This window comes from Scaptodrosophila lebanonensis, unplaced genomic scaffold (genome assembly GCF_003285725.1).
Source record: "Scaptodrosophila lebanonensis strain 11010-0011.00,11010-0021.00 unplaced genomic scaffold, SlebRS2 tig00000001-arrow-pilon, whole genome shotgun sequence".
NCBI lineage: Eukaryota > Metazoa > Arthropoda > Insecta > Diptera > Drosophilidae > Scaptodrosophila > Scaptodrosophila lebanonensis.
Window position 1 is genome coordinate 22,557,609 of NW_022060529.1, and position 24,284 is coordinate 22,581,892.

Genomic DNA, 24,284 nt, shown 5'->3' on the forward strand with positions numbered 1-24,284 from the left:
AAATATTGCAGTTCCTCTTTGTTGCAAGTTTTCGCGATTTGACGAAGTCAGCAAAGTGTTTACATAAATGTGACCACAGACGCCACTTGCCATGCTACTCCCATGCATGTAAATACAGTACACATCGAATTTAATGTAGACATTTAAGTACACCTCTTAAACATGAGTGGTTTGGCAATAGCTTTGAAGAAAGCCGAGTTCAATCGAATGACTTCCAAGTGAAAATGTGCATTTTTGTTCACCCACCTGACTTTTTCCTTTCGATACGCAACTGACTACATCGTCGCGCGTGGGCTCCAAGTTGATGACATCACGCTGCAAATATAGAAAAAATGGAAATGGTATTTAATAAAAGCTACAAAAATTAGAATTTTTTTAACACACACACACATACACCCCTCTTTTTTGCTATTACTAAAGAAGAGTAGAACTTTATGATTTTTGTTGTTTTTGTTATTCTTTATTGAGTCAGAGCTTCTCTCTAAATGATATTTGATTTTACATTATGTTGTGGCAGCAAAGTAAATCGATTTTTAGGAGCTCCGATCCGCGATAGGCCAACATACAGTTGGGCATGAATAAAACATTCCTACTATTTCGAAGGTTTGGCCTTGAGACTTGTTAATCAGTAGTTAACGAGAATGATGTTTTTATCAGAAATTGAAGCCGTTTAAATGGGACTGGCAGATCAGTTGGGATCATCGATATCCTCGATATATGAGCCAGTTGACCTGCTGCAGGGCCGGAGATGGTCGCTACAATTAAATTGACCTTCAATTCCTCAAAAAGCAACCTCGTGCCAGTGCACATGATCGGAGGGATTAAATTTCTCAAAAGCATGATTGGAATTCCGATTTTAACTTCAATTGCTGGACATTGGACTGTGTTTTCGATATTATTCACGGTGTCGATCGACTTTAAATTTTTTATTTGACCGGGGACTTTTGAATAATATTGTCTTCATATTTAAAGTGACATAATGTTTCGACAATGATACTGAACTAAGAGCAGACCATTTAGGAATTGTTTAGGTAATTTTTTAAGCCCTACGATACATATTTGGCGTTTTGGTAAGGATCCCCATTTTTTTGTGCAAATATAATATAGCCTGTGTTACGCGGGGATAGTGTAGCTTCCCAACAGTGAAAGAATCCTTTAAAACGGCCCAGTAGCTTCAAAGCCTATTCAATTTCAATAAACATACAAACAAACAATCAAATCGTTCCTCTTTGTAATATTAATATATATGATTACAAGGGATGTATCAAGTAGTTCAATGTCTGAAACTATGAGACCGAACTCAGCCCAAGTCCGACCGCTATCCAGCATAGACCAAAACTCTGGCTCTGAATATACATATATTGTGACAGATTTTGGGCAACGCCAACAGCAACGTCCACAGCAGCAACAACAATATTGCCACAAAGCAGCAGCAGAAGGCAAAGTTGGTGAAACGGGTTAACTGACTTGTGGCTTGGGTACCGTTCCCTGGCGATTGTGTTGCTGACATTTCAAAGCATTTCGCCGTTGGCAGATTGTCCAAATTGTTAGCTAATGGTTGACACTGGCAAACCTCTTGGAGGCTGTCTGCTGCACAAGTTGAGTTTAAGGCTCATTCCGTGCTGTTCAATCGCAATTCAATATGAGATTGGCGCCGCGAAGTAGGCAACGTAAAATTGTAGTTATGAGAGGAAAGCCTGTAGGCAACTTAAGTGCGTCACACAGGCAGGCACACACAAACAAATGCATTTGTAAATGTTAATATTATTATGGCCTGGCTTGCCAAGGTGCCTGCTAATGCTCACGCATAAACTACAGCTAGGAGCTGCCAGTATGGAAGCCGTGGCTGGCATCTTGGTCGCCTCTGCCATGCTTTCAAGCAAATTGATTTATAAATCACGTAATGTAACGAGCACATACGAAATATTTTGAGGCATAATGCGCACACGCACACTCACATACCACACTCACACCACCACTACCACCACCACTTCCACTACCATCACACCCAACGGTGCCCACATAAAACCAAAATCATGTATTATTTAGTAAAATTTGCATTTGGCGCATAGCGCAGTTGCGGGAGCAACCAGAGCTCAACAGCGCATAGTGGAAAAATTCCACATTCTGGGTGTACTTCGTTCTTCGATAAATTTGAATTAGTCTTCGCTATATACATATACATGCACCGCAGAATTGTGCCAGAACCCCATCCTGCCATTTCCTTCACTGAACGATTGTTTAAAGCGAAAAACCCACAAAGAGAAATGGCACGTCAGAGGGTTAATCGAAATTCATATATGCGTATATATCTTATATCTTATCACCATGATGAGACGAATGGATGTTGCGATATTTGTCCATCCATCCAACCATTACTTCTCTCACTGATTTGAAGCTACGTATATATGATCTGTAAAGGTTGTTGTCAGGCCTGAAAATTTAGTATTATTTGCAGGTCAAATATGGACCACTGAGATTACTAAAATCGCATAGGCTACAAATTCTTTTAGTAAACGATGGAGGAAATATAACTTTTTTTAAATATACGTACTCGTAGTACCCATGGCACAGAAATTACGAGTAATTTGATTAGTTTGATCGGAAACTCTCCTATTCAAATAGTTTAATTGAAGTGTGAAAATTGAAATGTATGTTTCGGGAAAAATGAAATGAGAATAATAAAATCTTTGTGATGATAAAAGATACAAATTAAAGTATAGATTCGACTTGAAAGCTTGTATTCGAATACGAACTTTAATGCGAATCAATTGTATTTGCATTGAAGAGAGTTGCTCGTCTAGATTTTACAATTTTACCTAAATATTAATGAATAGGCCACTGTGCAGCATCGCGCACACCTTGGCAGCTATCAGTAGGCACAAGCACGATCGCGAGGCTGGCAGGGGACAGAAGGGTCAGGGGCAGAGGGTCGGCCAAATGTTGCCCGCGGCGTACATAAGTAATAACCACTGCGAACGCATGCACACATAAAATATATTGACGTATGCGAGCAACTCGAAGCAATGTGTGGCGTCTTGGATTTTTACGATATGCTTGTGGGCAGGTGGTGTAGCAATGGGCTAAGGCAACATTTCCATCATAAAAATAAACGTGAGTATGTGTGTGTACTGTATATGCGGGGCATAAATTCATAAACAAGTTCACATACAACTCTACACGCAGCTCAAGTCACAGTCGCAAGTCACACCTTGAGAGTTTTAGGGGTTGTCGGGCAATGCGCCAACTACTTTATGCCTCTTGCAGAATGCTTGGCATTACTATATGATGGTGATGAGCGACTGGCGACAGCAAAAGCGCCATCCACATGGCGTGCAAATGGCTACGAGCCCGAATTCAAACACTGCGCAGCAAAGAAAAATGCTCATAATGCAAATCCCAGAGCGCATATTAAATATGTTTTTGCCCTTTTGTTTCAGGTGTGCACGTGTATATATATTTATGTGTGTGTGTGTGTGTGTTTGTTTGTGTGAGCAACTAAAACATACATTTTTCAGTGTTGCACTTTGGGGAATCGAAGAAGATTTGATGTGCTCGCGCGCCTAAAAGGTTGCAAAGCTGCCTGTTGACAACTTCTGTTTGTTTGTTTGTGTGTGTGCTGATGGCAGATTAGCCATAAAAATCCGGCCGTCCATTTTAGCCAACTTATGCTGTTGTGGCGCACCGGGCACAAAATGAATTTTTAACAATGAGTTTACCGCAGCGCGGCATAACTTGTTTTTGCCCAAAAGCAGGTTACACGCTTTTTTCTGGCCAGCTAGATTTGTGGTTTTCAGGGGATTGCGACAAAAACATAAAAAGGCTAAGCTAAACAATGATCTGAATGTTGCTTTTTGTTGCCACACGGCCCAGTTGCAAATTCGAAGCAGAGCGCTTAGCCTAAAAGCAAACTGCTTATGTATGTAGAGATTGTTAATAATTAACCAAACATAAAACAAACAGCACATCTATTTGCAAAACAAATTCTATTTACTTACATCACAATAAGAAGCGGATATATTCTGCAGGTTCAAACGGAATACGCGATCCCTGCAAATGTAATGAGAGGATTTCGTCAGAAATGGAAAGATATAATTGGCAAAAGCTAAAGGATACTTACATTGCTCCCACGTAAAGCGAATCCCGCTCTTCACTCAAGTGAAATGTGCGATAATAGAGCTTTCCACAAGTAAATTCACGCACATGATCTGGAAAGAAGGGAAAGGACAACGTTATACTAAAAAACATCCATTTAAATATTTAGTCCTAGAACAGTAACCAACCGGGTTTTTATCCGTTTGGTAGAAAACTTATTACATCTTAAATATATTGTTATCACATCTTAAATATATTGTATTTAATACATCAACAGAAAATTTGCATCCATTGCGAAAGAGAGTAAAAATTACGAACTTAGACACCATCTTAGACTACAAATGTATTTTTCTTAAATGTAATAAAATAGCTTACTAAACATAATTACAAGTTTTAATTAAAAACAAGTTTTGTATCAGAGAAGTTCAACATACGTGTATTCCTTCTATTATTGTGTGTGGATGTGATAATACTTTTTAAAGTTTAAGTGCAATTTGTCCCATCAGAATCGTAAACACCAGGTTTTTTTATGGCTGTTAAACGAATAAGCTTGTTACAAATGGCATGAAAAAAGAAAAACCAACAAAATGAGGGTATTTGTCGAATCGGCGAATGATTACTGTTCAATAGTAATAAGAGTTAAGAGCAAAAGAGTTATAGTTATACGAACAAAGTGTCCATATAGTGGCGAAAGCAGTGGTGTCAGCCCACCACCTGCAGCTTTCGAGATGTTTGATATGTCAACTGAAAAGTATTAAAACAGAGTGCAGAATGCAGGACAAAAATTTCGTCGAAACTCATGTTTAAATTTTAATTTAAAGAATTCGAATTTTGGACTCTTGCATCACTTTTGTTTAAGCATTTAATCGATCCCTCATCGTACTATTAACTGCTGAAAATCAAAATGTACAATTACGAGTACATATAGCTAATATTTCTATTACTTTACTATAATTCTTGAGTTTTTCAAATCATAATGTTTTAAACATAACAGATTTGTAGCATCAATTGTGGTCCAACTCAGTTACAAATAGCGTTAAAAGACGTTTCCAAATTCAAGTATCATATTTTTGTCACTCAATGTTTCCTTTGTTATTTTTTATGTTCTTAAATTTGAAGGAACAATTACTATATAAGGAACGGCGGAGCTATGAATATGATTTGTTTAATGACAATACAGCATGAACTAAACAAAAATGTTGAGGAAAGCGAAAATAACAAAAAATCACACATAAGGCACAATTAAAAATTATAATGATAATTCATATTTTGAAAATATTTCAAGAAGCAGAACAACACAAAATGTGATCCTGTACTTATAAACACTGCCCCATCTGAGGAGCTAAGAATAAGTATTTTGGTATTTTTGTGGCTTGGTGTAATCGGAAATGATTTTCCCATATTTGGCCATACCGCAAGGATAATGGAAAAAGATAGAGATTTGTTTTGTTGACAAAGTTAGAAACTGTATACTTCTATATATTATGTACTATTTATTACTACTGTTTGAGCATGAGTGTGTGTATTTTTTGACCGTCAGCAACCACGCTGTTTGTTAAATATTTAGACAACAAATTTCCTTAAGTGAAAAACGTTGCACTCAAAGGGGACAAAGGCAAAGGATATCCAATGCTGTCCAAGCAGCACCACAAATGAGCGCCTGTCAACAAAGTTTATGCAGAGTCTGAGGCAAGGGAGAACGGTGCAGACGATGACAAAACGCAAACATAGTTGGCCAACACAGCCAGACAAATATACAAACACATTACATAGCTACAAAGTTGAACCAAGTATGTGAGTGAATGAGATATCCCATTTCAATCAAATGACATTTTGACATTTCTGCTTCTGGACATTATCGCTGAAGCAAAGTAGCAGAGGAAGGACGAGGGCAAATTGGGAGGAGTGGGGAGAGGTGGAGGAGAATATGTAACCAAAGTGCAAGCTTTAAATGTTGTTTATTTACTTTTAACTTTGACCAAACACACAAAAAGCAGCAAGTGCACTACGTGGAAGGACCGGGACAAGGACGATGTATATGTTTTTCAGAGCGTTGACAGTTGTAACTTTATATGCCATTTCATTTGATTTTGCTGTGCGTAGTGCTCGGCACGTTGACGTGTGTCTAGATACAAAAAATTCCTCTGCAATAGAAAGGAGAAGTTTTAAACTGTACAATGTTGGTAAGTTATCGCACGTCTATGGCAAGTCTAACGGCAAATCAAGCAAAGGACAGACGTGTTTTGATTTGATTTATTCAATTTCAGCAAATTATCTCAAGTAAAGATGACTCCCCATTTTAAATTTGTAACTATATATACTTGGAACTGGAATACAACGCATCGATGGTTGTAATATTTTTCCATCTCTTCAGTACTATAGCTTATTTTTAATAACGATCCACATTTTTATTAAATAGCTAAATGCAATATTGGGAATGATTTCGATATTCACCCAGTTTTTGTCTGCAGTAATATAAGTAATATTGAAAAATATGTAGATTTATGTATTTCAATATTTGCCCAAAAAAGTATGCACAAAATGGATGTGAACCAAAATACAAATGCAATTTTATCCTTTTCGTAAACGAAGTTTGGTTTAATGCAACTTTTCGGTTGATACTCAATAAAAGAACTGACAACAAATAGTCAGTGAGTAATCCTTGCGATATTAGCTTGGTTGTGGGTACATGTTTGTACAGTATGAGTAATAACGGGATATTATTAAAACTCTCAAATCAAATGGGTCAACATATGAGCACCACGCTGTGAACTACAGCAATGTTGTTCAAAACACAGACTGAAGTTGTGCGAAAATGTAGGAAATGGAAATCAGCATCCTCTGGCAGACGCACATGTTAATTTTGGAAACGTCGCGTTGTCTACCACTCTGCATATGAACAGTGGAGTGAGTGAGAAGGGGATAGTGAGATGGCAAAGCGCTGAGCGGGCATTTCTTTAATTAAACTAATTAATATTTGCTTATAAGCGGATGTATGTGTGTGCGTATGGGAATGGGTGCGTGTGGTTGACCAAGACCATACTATAAAGCACATAATAGTGACCACAACACATACACATTCAGCGTATTGTCAATTAATCTGCTGTCATTTTGGGCGACATTCGATGTCTCAAGCAATTAATTTTGCCTGCGGTTCTTACAATTATGTTGTCATGTTCATCGCCGCTATTGTTGTTATTGCCTCTGCCTCTGTTGTTGCTGGCATTGTTATTGCTTTTACTACTCGAGTTGTACATATGTCAACAACAAACAAATTGTCAACTGTCGCCAGTGATGTAATGTAATAAATACGATGGCGACGACGGCGAACAACATTGAGGACAACCACTAAGGCAATGAGCGGCTTGTGTCCTGCGGCCTTTCGACTTGCCAAGCATTTGACGCCTCATATTTCCATACATTTCTGTCATATTTGCACATTTTGACATGGCCTGAATGCCATTTGGAGTGACCTAGTAATGTAAGTGTTTGCATTAAGTCTCGGTTTCTACGCGTACAAGAAATACGAACTGATGATGCCATTGACAAAAGTTTCTAAAGCTGGCATACTGCATTACGAAGCGCATCTTAGATTATTGTAATTTAATGATTTACAGCTACATTTTATAATAAAAAGGAAAATATATATCCACGAATCCTGTTGATAGTCAGTCGATTCGATCCATAGGCCAGTTATATATAAAGCAGTATTGAAAATACTGTACAAGAAATAAAAGTTGAGATGCAACTTTGTGCTTACATATATTAACTCGCATACCCAAACGCACGTATGCGTAAATACATACGAACATTTGCATGAGAACAAAGAATGAAATATGTTAATGCCACCCCCGGCTGTTGCCATACAACAAGTGCTGCTATTTTTGATTTCCGATTTAAAGTAAATTTTCCACAAAAGCAAACAAAACAAACGAACAAAAAGGAAGAAGGCAACGCGACGTCTTTTGTTTGCAAACGGAAAATAGCTACAACTATGACAAGAGCAGCAACAATAAGAACTACTATACATATGCATATGGGTGTACACACAGGCACGAATAAAGGACATTCACATGTACACGTAGTATGCATTGTGCGCAATTCGGGCGAAAATGTCCTTGCCAAACCGGAAGTCGACTTGTATACGCTTGAATTGTTATTGTATTTTTATGCTGCCGCCGATGGTTGTCGAACTTTTTTCGCATTTCATTGTCGTAGTCACTTTTTAGAATGCAAGCTACATAAAAATGGCTGCCATTTCCGTTGGCAGCGAGTTTGGCACATTGTCACATATCGTCTTTAAGCATTGGGGCCCAGTTTAAAGTCGCAAGCTGCAGTCAACATTTTCGGCAATATTGTTACGTTACAGCTTTAGGTTTTATGCCGTGCTGCATCAGCATGATAATGTGGAAGGGGTATTTTCAAAGCACAAACACGCAAGCATACACAACAAGCACACAATAGAAAGCCAAGCCTTTCAATTTGCATGTTGCGTCCATAGTCGCATTCGTATACAAAAGGACACATGATTTTGCAGCGAACGAATTTTCCTGACAGACCCGGGCCTAAATAGTGACAACGCTACTTCGTATGTGCATTGTTTGAAGATTTTGATACAAAAACGGAACACGCACGATGCCGTTTCGAGACAATTTTCAACAAAAACAAAGCTATAAAGTAACAGTCGAAGTAGATACTTATATGTATTAATTGCGCTCATAAATATGCTACAGTTTTTGCTCGTCGACTGCCAATTTTATGTGCGCCAGAACTGTAAATGTTTATGAGGCTTATTTAGTGAAATCTTGCGTAAGTTCTGCGTCGAGCATATTTCCAAGCAGCAATAACAACAACAACGACAAACGCATTGCTACTGCGGCATATTTATGAGGGCAATTTCGAGGCAACAATTTCGCCGGAGTAGTTCAGCATACAATTGTCACAGCATAAACACAGTCAGTATAATAAAGGCAAGGGAAGGGACAGACCTCATGGCATATGTCTCGGCTTTTGGTTGGGTTAAGTCTATAAAAATATTATAAGGCAATAAATGTATCTCACGAAGATAGGCGGCAACAGCAACGCTGATGACGCACAGTGGTTCGTTTCGGCAAAAGTGTTATCGAAACTTTTATTTTAATATTTTAAATACCAAAAATTGTAGTCCTTAAATGCTACTATATACATAAAACAAAATTATGGTACTCTTAAACATAACTTAAAAAATGTACAGTTTATTATATATCTCCAACTATATTATTCCTCTTATCTTATTTGAAGAGGCAGATTTGTACGTGATGCAATTCAAATTGGAAAGAATAAAAACCGCATACAATAATTAGTCTTTGGGCATGGTTCCTTGATGTTTCCATTCTTTGAAATTTGAATTGAATTACGTAGAGACATGCCCAAAGATTTGAAGAGTAGAAAATAATTTGTTATTAAATATAAGATCTCTTTGCTAGCAACGGCCTTAACTCAAAGGAAACCATCAAAGTACTATAATTAATGTTTTCATTTTGGTTTTTAATAATTCAATATCAAGTGTCCAAAAGATTTATTGGGACTACCTGTTCCAAGCTCGGAGTTGGTTGACTTTAAAATATTTATATACTAAAATAAACCGTTGTTCTATTTAATTCTCTTTAGTTCATATTTTTAATCGAGTATTGTACAACCTTTACAATTTTACAGCGATAGAATTAAAAAACAAGGCCATTTAGTGGTTAAGATGACATTTTCTTCGTTTAAGGAATAATGAATGATGTTTGATTGCCGTTTTGGTCACTGTGCGACCACGATTGAAACGAGGACGTCAACTTGGAGGCAATAACACGCCGACTGATGTTTATTTATATGCAAAGCGACAGTAAATATTTGTGCTACTAGTGTGTGGGCTTGTATGTAACGTGTGTGACTGGCACGGAAGCTTGGCGTCGCCTGCTTGTGTCTGTGTGATAATAAATATGAAATTGAACGGAAGCTAATCGCAGGCATATTGTTTGGCGGATGGGGCGCCGGAAGTGCGACAACAACAAAAGCAACGGCACCAACACAAACAAGTGCACACAATGTGATGACACATACATATGTATGTATACATGTAAATGGGTATTAGGTACATTGCAGCACCCCTCGATATTAAAGTGCAATCCAATGTTCAAGGTGCAGGAATTTGTCCGTTAATAAAGCAAAAAAGCAGTCGTAAAATGGGAAATCGTCTACCTCTTCCTTACACACAATTCCGGCATTTAAGACATCAGCTTTATGTGCTTTTAATCTAACTCCAATCAAAATCAAATTGCATTTACGAGTTTGGGTCTCCAAAGAGCACAGCACACACATACACTGGTAGACTTACAGGATCAGGATCAGTTTTTATATGCGAAAGCGTTTTACGTTTTCTTATTTTCCCTGCAATTTTCCTTTGGACTTTAGCTTTTTTATATTATAGCCTGCAGAGTGCTTGTGTGTGTTTGTACGTATATATGTGTGTGTGTGGGTGCAGTGCTTATATTTATGACTTCATACATGTCAATAATTTTTATGCTCTTCATAAATATGCGTGCGTTTTTACGAGCAGAGCAGCGACAGCAGCAGCAAACCAAATCAATTTCTGTGGGCGGAGTCGAAATGTCATTTTTGAAAAGCGTTGTAATCGAATCAAAAATACGGAACAAACATTTCTGTGTGGCTACACGTACATTTAAAGGCAGCAAAAAGTCAAATGCATCGCAAAAGGAATATATAGAATATGTGTATGTATGTACTCGCATATAAACATGAAATTGCCTTCAGCAACTCAGTTGCTTTGAATGCACTCACACACACCCTTTTTAATACACAGATGTCACATGTCAGGTGCCATTTGAGCACTTTTAAGAAACCTTTGGTGACATATAACATAACTTTGAAATGTTAAGTCCTATGTCATAAATTCTTTGAGAAGCATCAGCTTCGAAGAAATCTGGCCGAAGGGCAAGCTTTTGAATGTGCTATCATTTGGCTTTGACGGACAAACATATTTGCGTGTATAGTAACGGTAAAAATAAAGAATGAATGAACATGACAGAGGAACACTTACAGTATGTATAACTAGTATTGGATTTGGAATCCACGATGAGTCACAATCAAATGACACATGTTTTTGATGACTACAAGTATATAATTAAGAAGCAAAGACTATTCATTTGGTTTCACGAAATCAACAACATCACATAACGAACGCACTCTACTGATTGATTAAAGAAAATATACCAACAATTATATATTATTTAGAAATACTTTTACGAATTTAGTTTTAAGCAAGCTCTTAGTCTCATTTCGAAATATACTATGTGCATATCTCTTGGTTATATATGCAAAAATTTCCCATTATTTCTGAGGCTAATTATGAGCAATGACTTATTTAGTTGGCTCTCTTGGGAGACAGTGGGTGCTCCCACTGCCTCTGTCTTGCCTTTGCCCGCTTGCCAGGATATATTTGCGCTGTATTGTATGCATTGCTTTTCTGTGCTCAGCATTGCGTCGAGAATTGCGTTTGTATCATGTGTGAATACTACATCAGCACAAAGCACTCCAAAACTGTCTAGACGTCTCATGTCTAGGCGTGCTGTTTTCCACACTTGTGCGCTGATTCGTGGCCTGCGGCTAAATGGGGGAAAGTACTTTTGTAACCCAATCCACTTCACTGGTTGGCACTGCCCTTGCCCTTGTCCGCCTTGTCCGCACCAGAGCCATTTGCTCGGCATATCAGAATGCAACACACATGCATATCATGTACGTGTATGAGGTGAGAGCGAGCGCGGCGGCAGGTGGACAGTCACGTTGGTAATTGTCTAAAAATAATTAAAACACATCAACATTGCGGCGTGCAATTTATGCGACACATGCAAGTCGGAGAGTAATTTCACCTGCGCCCAAATGCACGATGCACGAAAAAACCGTAAAACGCAATAGCTGGAGTTCGCTTTTGAGTCGAAGACTGCTTTTAAGTCTGGGGGTTTGTGTCTATAGAAGAGTAGATCCCGTGTCGTTGTGTAGCTTTTTATGTTGATGACGATGCTATTGACTGACAATAAAATTGACGCTGCACGGGCATCTCAAAAACCGGCAGCTTCAATTTAAAGGCGCATTTTGTTGCTGGTGCTGTTGCTGCTGCTGCTGATGCTGCTGCTGCAGTGTGAGAAACATTTTCAACTCTATTTATTTCATTTTATGGTGCAGAGACTTCATTTTGTTGCAAATTGCAAATGCAAAAACTGTGCGCTCATAAAAAGCAGCAGTTGGCGTTGCTGCCAACAACAACCGCAGCTACATCACCAACAACACCAACAAGAAGCAGACAACATTTATGCTCTGCGCTCAAAAGCAGGCAACAAAAACGCAACAAATGTGGCGACTGTTTCATTTTTGGTGTTTTGCGAGTGTGTCTGCTCGCAGTTATTTCTGCTGTAGTAGTTGTTGTTGCTGTTGCCGTTGTTGTTGTTGTTGAGCCAACTTCATTTGATGAGCAGCATGTGTGCACGTTTTTGTGGCCAACAGGCAAGAGGCACATGTGTGGCTGCCACCATTTCGTATGGTCCTGCTGCTCTGTCCATTTTGTGTGCCATAAAATACCAGCAACAACCAACAATTTGAGTTTCTGCATTTATTTTGTTGTTGCTGTTTTTGTTTAGTTTGTTCATGTTGCTTGGGGTTTTGTCTGTTACCTTTATGCACAGCGTGCGCAATGCCACGCAACAACAAAAACATAAACATTTTGCGGCGTGCTTAATTTGGCATGCATTTTGAGCACCAGCGCCAACAAATGAGGCCCCAAAATGCGCACTTAAGAGCGCAACAACCACAACATAGAAGCAATGGTGAGAGCACCACAACAACAGGAGGAGCAGTTCAGCACCAACAATTTAGAATGTTCTGTCGATTGACTAGAACTGTGAAATACCCTTTGTTTAAATATTAAATACTAAATTATTCTCTAAGTTTACGTGTAGTGTGAAAGCACCACCGAAACATTTATTCCAATGATAAAGAATGAGGTTAGGGCTAACCAGAGCGACTTGTAGTTTAGTTTAGAGCTTTGGGAAGCTTGTAAAATAAATGCATTGCTGTTTTCTTCAGTTATCGATATTGGCTCTAATATATATATAATAATTTAAAGTACAATTTTTCACTTATCTTTACTCCGACAATTGCCAAATAAGAATAATGTAAAGTACATAGTCGGAAGTTAGGTTGATTTTCCACGATTAGAAAACATTTTACATACGATTTTCAATTCAGTGCTGAAGAATAAGCAAGTAGTTTGATAAACTAAATACAAATATAAAAAGTGTTAAGCTACTTAGTTCAAGACCAATTAAAAATAAATTTTGAAATAAAATGTTTGGTCAGTATTTGATTTATTATGAGTTATATTATAGGTAAAAGTCTATGACAATACGGAATAATATCTTCTACCAAAATTATAATAAATAAATTGACTGCGCTTTTTGCGATAATTCTGTGCTCCACAATTGGTGTCTTGTTGATATCTATCATCATATCTGCACTTGGCTGTTACACACACTTCTAAGAATGTAATATACTCTCCACTATATAAGTGAAGGAACAGTAATAAAAGCAGCTATGTCTACAATGACAGGCTCTTTATGTGGCATTATTTTTGGCGCATCGCAATAGAGTTGTGTGTGCTAAGCGAAAGGTTTGCATAATTAAGCGCGCTCTTGAGTGCAAGAAGTTTGCAGTCGCTGCTTCATTATTTATTGCATTCTCGACAGAGAGACAGACAGACAGCTACAGTTGCAGCTACAACAAATGCAGCTTTGATTTAATGGCAACATTAGTAATGCACACTCTCTAGATACACTGGACACTCGAGTCAATTAGGGCAAATAAAATTTAATTACATTTTATCATAATAGACTTGTTATTGGTTGGTAATGCATGACATTATAATTACATATGCAAATAAGTATCTTATTTACTTGGCAGCAAATACTATATCTATATATACTTATACATATACTTGTATACTAAACAGTTGAAATCGAAAATATTTCTACAGATTCTTCTCTCTAATGCAATGTTTCCAATTTATGAAGAACATTTGGTTTCATTGCATTTTAAATAATTTCATTTTAACTTTAAATATTAATCACTCCCACTCACGCGTTCCCTACTAGATAAGCCGGCTTCCGCTTTAGAATATAGTTTATGATTTCCATTCATAAATGCAAAAACTAAAAAAGAAATAACTAAACTCGCTGCTTTTGTTTATCGGCCACAAGTAACAAGTGGATGCCGCTGACGCCAACCCCAACGCTCAGTTTCTGTTTATCAATCAAAAGTTATATAACTTGTGCCAGTTTAATGATGTGTATATGAAAAACGGCAAGATGGAGAAAAACTTTTGCTGCTCTAACTAAATACAACTCTACGATCTGAAACTTTCAATGACAACGAGCTGCCGCCAAGAAGAAATTGTTTTCCAGTCTCTCAGCAATCCTACAAATTGCGCGCACTAAAGTTGGCTGAGAGAAAAACGTGATTGTGCGATGCGCTGAAAACTTGGCCAAAGACTTTAAAGTTACTTTTAATGATGACCAGGAACAGCTTGACTTGTTTTCTTTCGTCCAACCCCACACACTTTACCACTGCGACCCCGCCTGTCAACTACCATGGCAACTAACATTATTAATGCCGCGTCAGGTGTTGAAATTGAAATTCAATTGTGTTAGCGTTTTGAAAACTTTCAGCCAGCACTCTGAGAGGGACTCACTACTGACACGCTTTGGGCCGGCCCAACCATGGTCAACATTACAGCAAAGAGGTAGATCAAAGTAAAAGTGGCACACGCAAGCCCAACACCCGTGCGCACTTCTCAATATGTCAGCGTGCCATGGAAAATAGGAAGCGAGGAGCTCGCTAGTAGGCAGCGCCTTTTATGCTCGGCCCCAACCGTTAACAACTTTTGACATTGCATTAACGTCCACTGGGCCGGGCCAGTGGTGCAGCATGATGCTGAGGATGAGCGGAAGGATGTACGGATGCGGAGGATGTGGTCTTCCGAGTATGTCCCAACTCATTTGCGACAGGCAGCACAACTCAATATAGTATGTGCTTACGCAACATGTAAGACTCGTAAAAACCGCCCACTAGGGGCGAGAGTTCCTTCATTGATAGAGTCAAAGCCTCAGAAGGTAACGTGGGCAGTTAAATGAGAACGTGTCGCTCGGTTTTAATTGTGTACAACAAAAACAGCTGCGGCAACCTTACAAGCTTTGTAGTTGCGACTCTGTTTAAGTTTTTGTCCGTGGTCAGTGCTTTTGGATAACGCCCATACAGTTACGAGTACAGTGTTATCGCTTCTTTTATGGGTCGGACTGTTGCCATGAAGTTTATCTTACTTTGGCAGCCAGGGACTGAGTGAACATGCATGTATGTTACTTATATGTGAAATTACAATAAAGAACAATAACCTGAGATTATTTCACCCGTTTCGTATTTAACCTGCCTCTGTGTTTGCCATATTTCATAGTCTTGAAAAAACATTTTTGATAATGAAGAAACTAACTTAAATTCGTTTCAAAATTAATTATCATTAATTTAAATTCACGATTTTGATGTGCGTTTTTAGTAATTACAAAATTATTTTCTATGGAACCAAATTTAATATTAATTGAATAATCTTATGATCGTTAAATGTAGGCCAGTAGATATGAAGTAGAGGAAAGGTATGTTATATATGTAGTTCGAGACCAGAAGGAGGAAGGGAACCTTTGTTGTGAGGCACAGTGAAGGGTATATACATACTTATGTTCAGCGTACATGCAATTAACTTCTTCGATTTTTTTTGATAGTTTTATACTTATTAGAGTTAAACATAAAATTAAATTCAAACCAGGGGTAAAAAGGAATTAAATAGATATAAGAGTCGCATCGTACTTTAAGGAATTTTCTTCATAATAAATAATACAGAACGACAATAATTAGGAGCGAGTATATGAGATTGCAGTTGTTTATTCTTGTATATGTTATATAATTGAACTAATAATAAGGCTGTCAAAGGAAGTCATCCGCATTATTGCAGATGTGAAGGTTCACCAATCCATACGAAAAGTACAATAAACTGCGATTTTATACAAAGAATGCAGTAAAATTACTTGATTAAACAGCTGTTTAAGGATTAATAGAGCGCACAACACCTTCTCGTCGTCAGGTAGCCGACATCGCACTTCAAGGCCAGACAAAACCCTAGGTGAAAAGTGAACATGGTTTTAGTAGCAACACCAATCACACTAATCTCTTCTCCTGTGTGCACTTCCTAATGAAGCTATCTGGCTGACTAGCGTCAGCGTATAATGAGGAACCTAGCATAGCACAGCGGGTTGGGTTTTAGGGTCTCGATTGTGGCCGAGGAAAGGTAAAAGAGTACAAATGAAATGACGCATGAAAAAAACCAAAAAACAAAACAAGCCAGAGGCAGAGGCAACAGCGGGTACAACTGTATTAAATGAAATGTCAGGCAGGCAGACTGACACAGAGGCGGACAACTTAAAAATAGAGATAAGAGCGCAATGCCTCCCGACGTAGACGTCGTCGAGCCCAAACATCTGTCAAGCTCCGCTGAGTCAACAAATAAAATGCCAGCCGTAGCATCGACAATGCGGAGAAGATCTGGAAAGGCGGGCAAGAAAAATGCAGCAGGTCGCGCGTCGTTTCGGACGTTTATTTATGGCAGCGTTCCCATTGATGAATGCGTCCATAGGGGTGTAGCCCCAGAGACGGCGGCAGAGGCCAACCAGCTGATTTCCGATTACGACGGCCTCATACTTGAGGGCAGACTTATCTTCGTTCCACGACAGCCACTGCAGCTGACATAAATTTCGAACAAATTCAAATGCAATTAATTTTATTAAATCAATAAAAGAAGTTATAAAGGAAGCACTTTTTAGTGGATTCCGAAAACAAACTTTGCTCATGAAAATTTATAGTTGACATTTTAAATTGAACAGTTTAGTTGTTTTAGTGGTTTCCATTTTATTTATGTGAGTTCCGTCTTCCTGACTGCTCTCTCTTGGTCTTCATATCTCTAATGCCGCATGCTATGATCCAAAGCAGTTGCTGAATTTTTAAACAAGGCACGCACTTTCTCTGCAGGCGTTCAGAAGCTATTATAGGTTTTTGTAGATGCTCAAGGGAGGTGTGCCGTCTAGTCTACATTGGTTGGTGAGCAAACGTTTTTAAGAAAAGGTTGAGCCCACACTATGCTAGCGTACTTAAAAGTGTAATAGTCTTAATAATAGAAGAAAAAGTATTCTTTTAATGTTTATTTTTATTTTAGTTAACCTTCTATAAATTTATATAAATTGAATTGTTTTCAAAATAATAAATAATTAAGTCATTGCTACTTGATTTGAGGCACTGGCATAAGCCGACAAACTGAGGATACTATATCTTGCTGTTAATATTTGGCGAAGAAACCATTTATAGAGTATTTTGTAATTAGAGGATCGGAGCTATTGAAAATTTGAGAACTAGCTCAGACCCAGTTGGCACATCACTAGACAGACTCGGCAACTGACCGGTTATTGAGTACCTATGAGTTCCAGGGTATGTGTGTACTTGGGCATGAGTGTATACGACACCTATTTTGCTAAAAGTACGCGCAAACAACTTAAGCGTTTCCCTAATCGCCTCACGTTTCCGGGCAAGTGCTTAGCTGGTGAGTTTCCTAGTGCACAATATGCTACCAGAACAAGAGAGGGTGTCGATGAGGGGACGGCGTGCAGCAGCACCATCACAAGGCTACAACCATGCTATCAAACTACAAAATATTCCTTGTTTTTCTTGTTGCAAGCACGTGAACTTTTATCCTTGCGTTTATAACTTGCTTATGCTATTTTTTTTTTGAGCAAAGCGCCATCAGCATTGCATGCCACACAACACACACACATGCATACGTCTGCCCCCCGACCGACTCCAGTGGATCGTCAGGCAAGCAGGCAACAATGTGCGTTACGAGCTTGAACGTGAGCTATTAGAAAATGTTTACTGGACATGTACAAGCAGCAACAGCAACAGGAACATGACACTGCCCCTATGGTTGGACGCCTCGTCCTCCACTTTATCCATTTCCTCTGACTCATCGCACCTCCAGAGCTGAATTGCGAAGTTGAGGCTCCTTTGGTCATGCTCTGCATAAAACTTCCTTTGATAGGCAAGTGTCGAGCCAGAAGGAAACAAAACTGATAAATGCCAATGAACTGTTGAAGGTAATGCAGAATATTTTCTCTGGATTTGCGTGTAAGGCATTTGAGTACAAAGCGAAAGCTGATCGGGTGGTCAAGGCCAATGCATAGGGAAGCAAAGTGCAGAAAAAAGAATACAAATTCAGTTCGATTGTCTGGAAAAGCCCCAAAAGAGAAAGAAACCCTTATAAGTATGACAAGCCCAACTGGCTAACAACTGACACCAGAGAATACAAAGATTGTTGCTTACATTGTTTAGCTCCAACCCTTCAATCGACTCTGTAAGAGCAAATAAATGAATGATTCCAAAACAAAATAATATTCCATGCACTCGTAGATGGTTTCGTGCAAGAAATTACGTTTTCGCTGATTTTTGAATATAACAATATACAGTGCATTATATACTGCATACGCTGACTTCCCCATTTACTAATTTTGTGTATGAACGCCGTCTTTTAATGAAATGCGCCAAAATGATTAATGGGCGATTTTTATTGTTGTGTGCTTTCGCTTTTGATTTTTGGCTATTTTCAGCAGCGCTGTCAAAAGAATTGGGCATTGGTAGTGTGGTATTTGAAATTTTTAATGTTAATGACTCAATAAGGTGGCTAAGAGCTCTTCAACGACTTAACCAGTTTCCAAATTAGGTGGCAAGCCAGTCACACCGAAGCCGGGGTCCATGGAACTTAGGAACGAGTATAAGAATGTGAAGATAAGTAGATACATAATAATGTATTTATATTTATAGAGGCGTGGCTTGAACACGAAAATTAAGAATTTTATTATGTATATTTTGTGTAGCTACATTTGGCCAACAACTTATTTAGCTAATGCTTGATGTTATGCTCATTTCATTAAATTTTAGTTAGCGCTTGGTCCTTTAATCATCAATATCAGAAAAATGTGCACAGCTGGCAGTTCGTAGTTGTTATTGGAAGCGTAGGCATTAAATCAAATTGCCATTTTCATAAAAATTGCAACAACAATAATCGCACGCATTAATATGCAAATTACTTGTGCCATAAATATAAATAAAACAAAATAATAGTTAAAGCATCAATAGCGCTTGTTGAAATTATGACAAAAACGTGCGGGTTTTAAATCAATAAAGGCAAAAAATAATATATTTATATCTTCTTTAAAAAAGTATTGCTCTGGGCTGGCGTCAATAAATTACAATTTGTTTATGCTCAAATGCGTGTAAATTGAAAAATAATACGAGCGTTTTTAACATTGCTAGCAACTATAAAAAATTACATGATACGTGTATTGGCAATCATTTTTTTTCGTTCCATAAATAAATCATTAATAATGGGCAGTGTTAAGCAAAAACGATTAATAGGACTGAGCCAGGGCGATGAGTGAATCAAGCAGCCATTGGTGATAAAAAGTTCACAACTTGTGGTCCGTTTTATGTGCCTTTGCTGCTGCAACCAATCCAATTTTTGGCCAGTTGTGGGGTTTCTCTTTTTTATGCTTTTAGCCAAATAATATTGCATGTAAATTTATAACGTTTGAAGCATTCTCCCATAATAAATACCTTTTATAAAGTAAAATTGAACTCTTTTTTAATATAGTTGTACTATACTCGTGGGTCTCAAATTCAAGAAATGTTTCTTAATTTTATGTCATTCTAAGGTTAGCTCATAGCTCTATTTTCACAATTCATTTTTCAATCATGTGGAAGCGATATGGATTATAGGCTTTTCTAATGGTATTAATGTAGGCTTTTTTGCCAAGAGTTTTGCCTTTCAAGAACGTATTTATTTAAATTTACCTCTCTTGTGCTTGGCGTAATGCGTCTGCTCATTGCCGGCGCAACAGGGCTGCTCGTAGTAAAAATTCCATGTATTCTCGTAATCGCAGGATATTTGCTGCACGGCACACGCAGCGAACAGCACAAACAGTGGCACCAACGCCGGCAGCTTCACCCGCATCGGTAGCATGACTCTGGATGGGATGGGTGTTAAGTGGCAACGGTTTTGCTGGTATTGGGTGCCGCTGTTGGTCCCTGTTTGGGGCCACCCTTCGGATTTGGTGGGCTTTGAGTTTTGGTTGCGTGGCGTGACGTTGCGTTGTCCGCCTGTCTGCCTCTGCCTGCCTGACCGACGAACACCAACAACCTCAATTGGATTATTGCGGCTTTTTCATGCGAACAACACACAGAAATATTGTAGTAGTTGTTGCTGGTTTTGCTCTTGGCAATTTCACTCTTTTTATACAGGACGAGTCAGTGGACACAAAAAAAGACAAACTATTTTAAATAACTGTTAACACATTTAACTTGAATTATTTTTTTATACTTTTTATGCAACATTCAATATTTTTACACTTTTGCGGCAATTTCGATGAAATTGATTTCGTAGCAGCAGCAAATGGATTTTAAATAAATTTTATTTCTTGCTCTTGTTGGCCCGCTACCCCTGCAGTAAAATTCACACACTTTTTTGCTGCAGTGCCAACAACAGCAAGAATTTATTTTTATTAATTATGCAGCCACACATACACACAATCCGATGCACATAATACACTTGATCATACATAGTTATGCATTTTTACAGTTTGGCGCTTTTGTGCTCATATAATTTTTCGACAGACCAAAATTGTTAAAATGTATGTACATATGTACATATGGACGAAAAGATGGGAAACTGAAACTGGTTTTCAGTTTTTGTATGCCCACGCATAGCACTGCAGAAACAACAAAAACAATGTAGCTTAAAAGTGCCGCAAAGCGGCCTGGGCCTGGCTTGAGGTTAGTACAAGTGTGAGCGAGATGGAGCACAATGGGTGCGCGAGTGAACAGCGCGGCAGGTAAGCAAGTCAGACTGACGAGGTTGCCAGAGAGTTGACGCTTAACGTTTCTATAGTAATTGTTGCATGTTTAATTTCACTTGAAATTTAAATGGAAATATGGATTTCTTTTACACCAATGCACTTGATATTTAATATATAAAGCATTCAATAAAAAACATCTGGCGAACACATGTTCAATATTGCAACATTCTGGCATCGCGTTATCCCATGCATTTGTATCTATCAACCTACATACATACATACATAAGTATATGTTTGTTTCTGCGTGTAAGTGCAAGAAATTATACATGTCGCATACATACATAGGTACACACTTGGTTTGTTAATAGTAATTTTTTTTTAATTTCTGTATGAGACATTATCACAAACTGGAAAATCGCTCAACCAATGTGTGATGTAGTGGATGAATGTAATTTACTTTTAAGTAATGTGGTCTGCAGCGGTAGACAAAGACAGTTTGTGAACAGCCTATATGTAAACAATTAATACACACAGAAACGCAAGAACAATAAAACGCAAACAACCGCACACACGACCACACAACAGAGCGGCAATACGATCACTGACACATACAAGCCAAATCATCGCTATCGATATCACTTCAATGCCGATTGCTGGGATAAGTGAATATCATTAAATATGAGAAATCCACCATATGGTAGCACAAGCATATCAAATGTTGAATGTAGTTTTCGGAATGCCTAAGATTATGCTATACAGTTTTAAAAATTAATCCGTAATGTTTCAACTACATAAAAAAGTATGTTTGTATATTTTTTTTTTCAAATTTAATTAATTTTTGTCCAGTATTTTTTCTTGCTTTTTTTTCTCCCCAAAAAGGTTGGTAAATATTTTTGTTCCCAAGTTCCTGTTCTGTTTTCCTCCGTGCCTTTGGTCGCTTTTAAATAAAATTATTCTTGATAAAAATTATGAAGACACGCCTTTCTTATTTTCAAACTGCTCAAATAACGAGTTGGGGCGTGATCAGAAAAACAGCTGAAAGGGCTGTCCGAACTGCTACGTATGTATGTATGATGAGAACATTCTTATCCAATATACAATATTATTATATATTTATATTAGAATAATTTAGAATTAGTTTAGAAACTTAGTAATATTTTCTTGATTTTTTAACCGTCTTCAAGCAACATTTTGAAAGTTAAATACAACAACGTACCTTTTCTTTTTATAAAAAAAAAAACCATATGAAATAATAAATTACATGATGGAACTTTCTACCAATGCAATGGACTGGGCATTGGTCATGTGGTGCAGAATTTCTGATGAGCAGTGTGCCTGAGCCTGTTCGCCAACTCGCCCGTGCTCATTCGTGCCAACAGTTTGCTCGATTTGCCGCATTTGGCCGCAAATGAAAGCCAGCTTTGCAATAAAATGCGGCAATTGTGTGAAGGCCGAGGATGCTTCCATAATTCCCAGACAGGGGGGCGGCTGCAGTTGCTGCCACACCCAACGAATGCTGAGCGCCTGGTGGAATGTTGCATCAACACCTTTTGGCCGCAGTTAGCATTGCATGCCATCACTTGGAAAATCTCGCCGGCGATATGGTCCAGAGTGCGGACTCGTACAGATTGTAGCCAGTGTTCCGCTCTGGTCTTGTGCCCCAATCCGTCCTCCTCCCCTCTCGACGGCACGTCACATGACTATTTGCAGGGACCAGTGTTGGCCAAAACACGTTTGTTAGACGAAATTGTTTCAAAACGGAAAAGTATGCAAAAATTGCAGCACGCGCCGTCTGCTTCGGTCGCATTTGTAATTGTTGTTGTTGCTGTTATTGTTCAGGCACTGCAATTGTGCGATGTCTGTGGAGACGGTGGCAACACTGGGGAGAGGAGGGTGATCCAGTTTTCAATTTGAATGCAAAGTCGTGCGGAAGCTTCACGCTCTTTGTGTCCCTTGTATGTGAAACGACAGACGTCTGACTTTAAAGTATGTCTGACAGTCTACGGCTGCATGTGTTCGTTTGTGTGTGTCTGTGTGTGTGTGTCCTTCTGCATGCATGTGTGTGTGTGTGTGTGTGTGTGTGTGTGAGTGTGCGTATACCTAATGCTCAGTGCTTAAAATGTTATTATTTTAAATGCTGCCTGCCTGCCTGCTTCTGACGACGTCAACGATGCCAGCGACGGAAAAGGCGACGGCAAAGGCGACGGCGACATAACAATTTTGAATAGAGCTCAAAATAAAAGTCATTTAGTTAAACAGACAAACGCACTCAAAATGAAAGTCTGCATTGGAGGAAATGCAGTCGGCATAGTGCGTCCCGGTCCATCCTCATGATTCCACCAACCTCCTCCCCCCAGCAAGACTCTGTCTGTGACTATAAAGGCGTGCAGACAACGGCGCCGTTTGTCTCTTTTGCTTCGTACCTTTGGGCGGCAATTAAAAACAGTTTGGCAGTCGCACAGTGGTCTCAAATTCCTATAAACCAGAAATAGTTTTAATAAACAATTAATACTCACTATTATTTCCCAATATCTTCAGCAACTATTACAGATTTCTTATTAAATGCGAACACGATTTATAGTTTCCTCATTAAAGCTTCCATTTTGCTTTTTAAAAACTATACCATAGTAATATCATAGTAATATGTAAATATGTACATATTTATGTTTGTACATAATGTCAAGAGTTTGTTTGTATTTTTCAGTCGCCAAAGGCGCTTTCAACTGTCTTTGATTAGTGAGAAAAAAACACAAAGTTTGGCAAATTAAACAACTCTTTGTATTACACTTGAAAAGTTACCGAACAAGCGGCTAACTTTGTAATCAGCTCTTCCGTATTTCTGTCTGTCAATTCTCCTTAATGAACGCAAACTTTTGAAAAAGAGAGAAGATATAAAGCCTTGCTTTTTCTTTTGAGACGTGAAATGAAGTTAAAAAAAACTATTTCAAATGATGTTTTGTGAATTGTGGATATAGAGGGTCTAAAGTATATACCTATTACCCAAAAACTAATTTGGTGTGATTGCATGAAGCACCAAGACAAAGCTGTTTTACCACCAGCTGTATGAAATGTGTGAAACATACAAAAGGATAAAGCTATTTATGATCAGCATTTGCAGACAAATTGATAAAGATATGTCTGCCTGTACGATAACAT

General features: G+C 38.3%; 1 protein-coding gene across 3 annotated transcripts in view; it reads right to left on the bottom strand.

Moving 5' to 3' along the window:
- The window catches only part of LOC115620075 (semaphorin-2A), a 32,596-nt gene extending 10,879 nt beyond the window's left edge, over positions 1–21,717 (bottom strand). The window contains exons 1-5 of one of the 3 annotated variants that reach the window (XM_030513238.1): positions 21,586–21,717; positions 20,128–20,681; positions 4,121–4,208; positions 3,999–4,050; positions 247–315 (exon numbers count right to left, since the gene is read on the bottom strand). In XM_030513238.1, the coding sequence (XP_030369098.1) occupies positions 247–315; positions 3,999–4,050; positions 4,121–4,208; positions 20,128–20,296 (378 nt within the window). In that variant the 5' untranslated portion in view covers positions 20,297–20,681; positions 21,586–21,717. The remainder of the gene's footprint in view (positions 1–246; positions 316–3,998; positions 4,051–4,120; positions 4,209–20,127; positions 20,682–21,585) is intronic. The other 2 variants (XM_030513240.1, XM_030513239.1) reach the window with 2 other exon arrangements.
- Between the last annotated feature and the right edge of the window lie 2,567 nt (positions 21,718–24,284).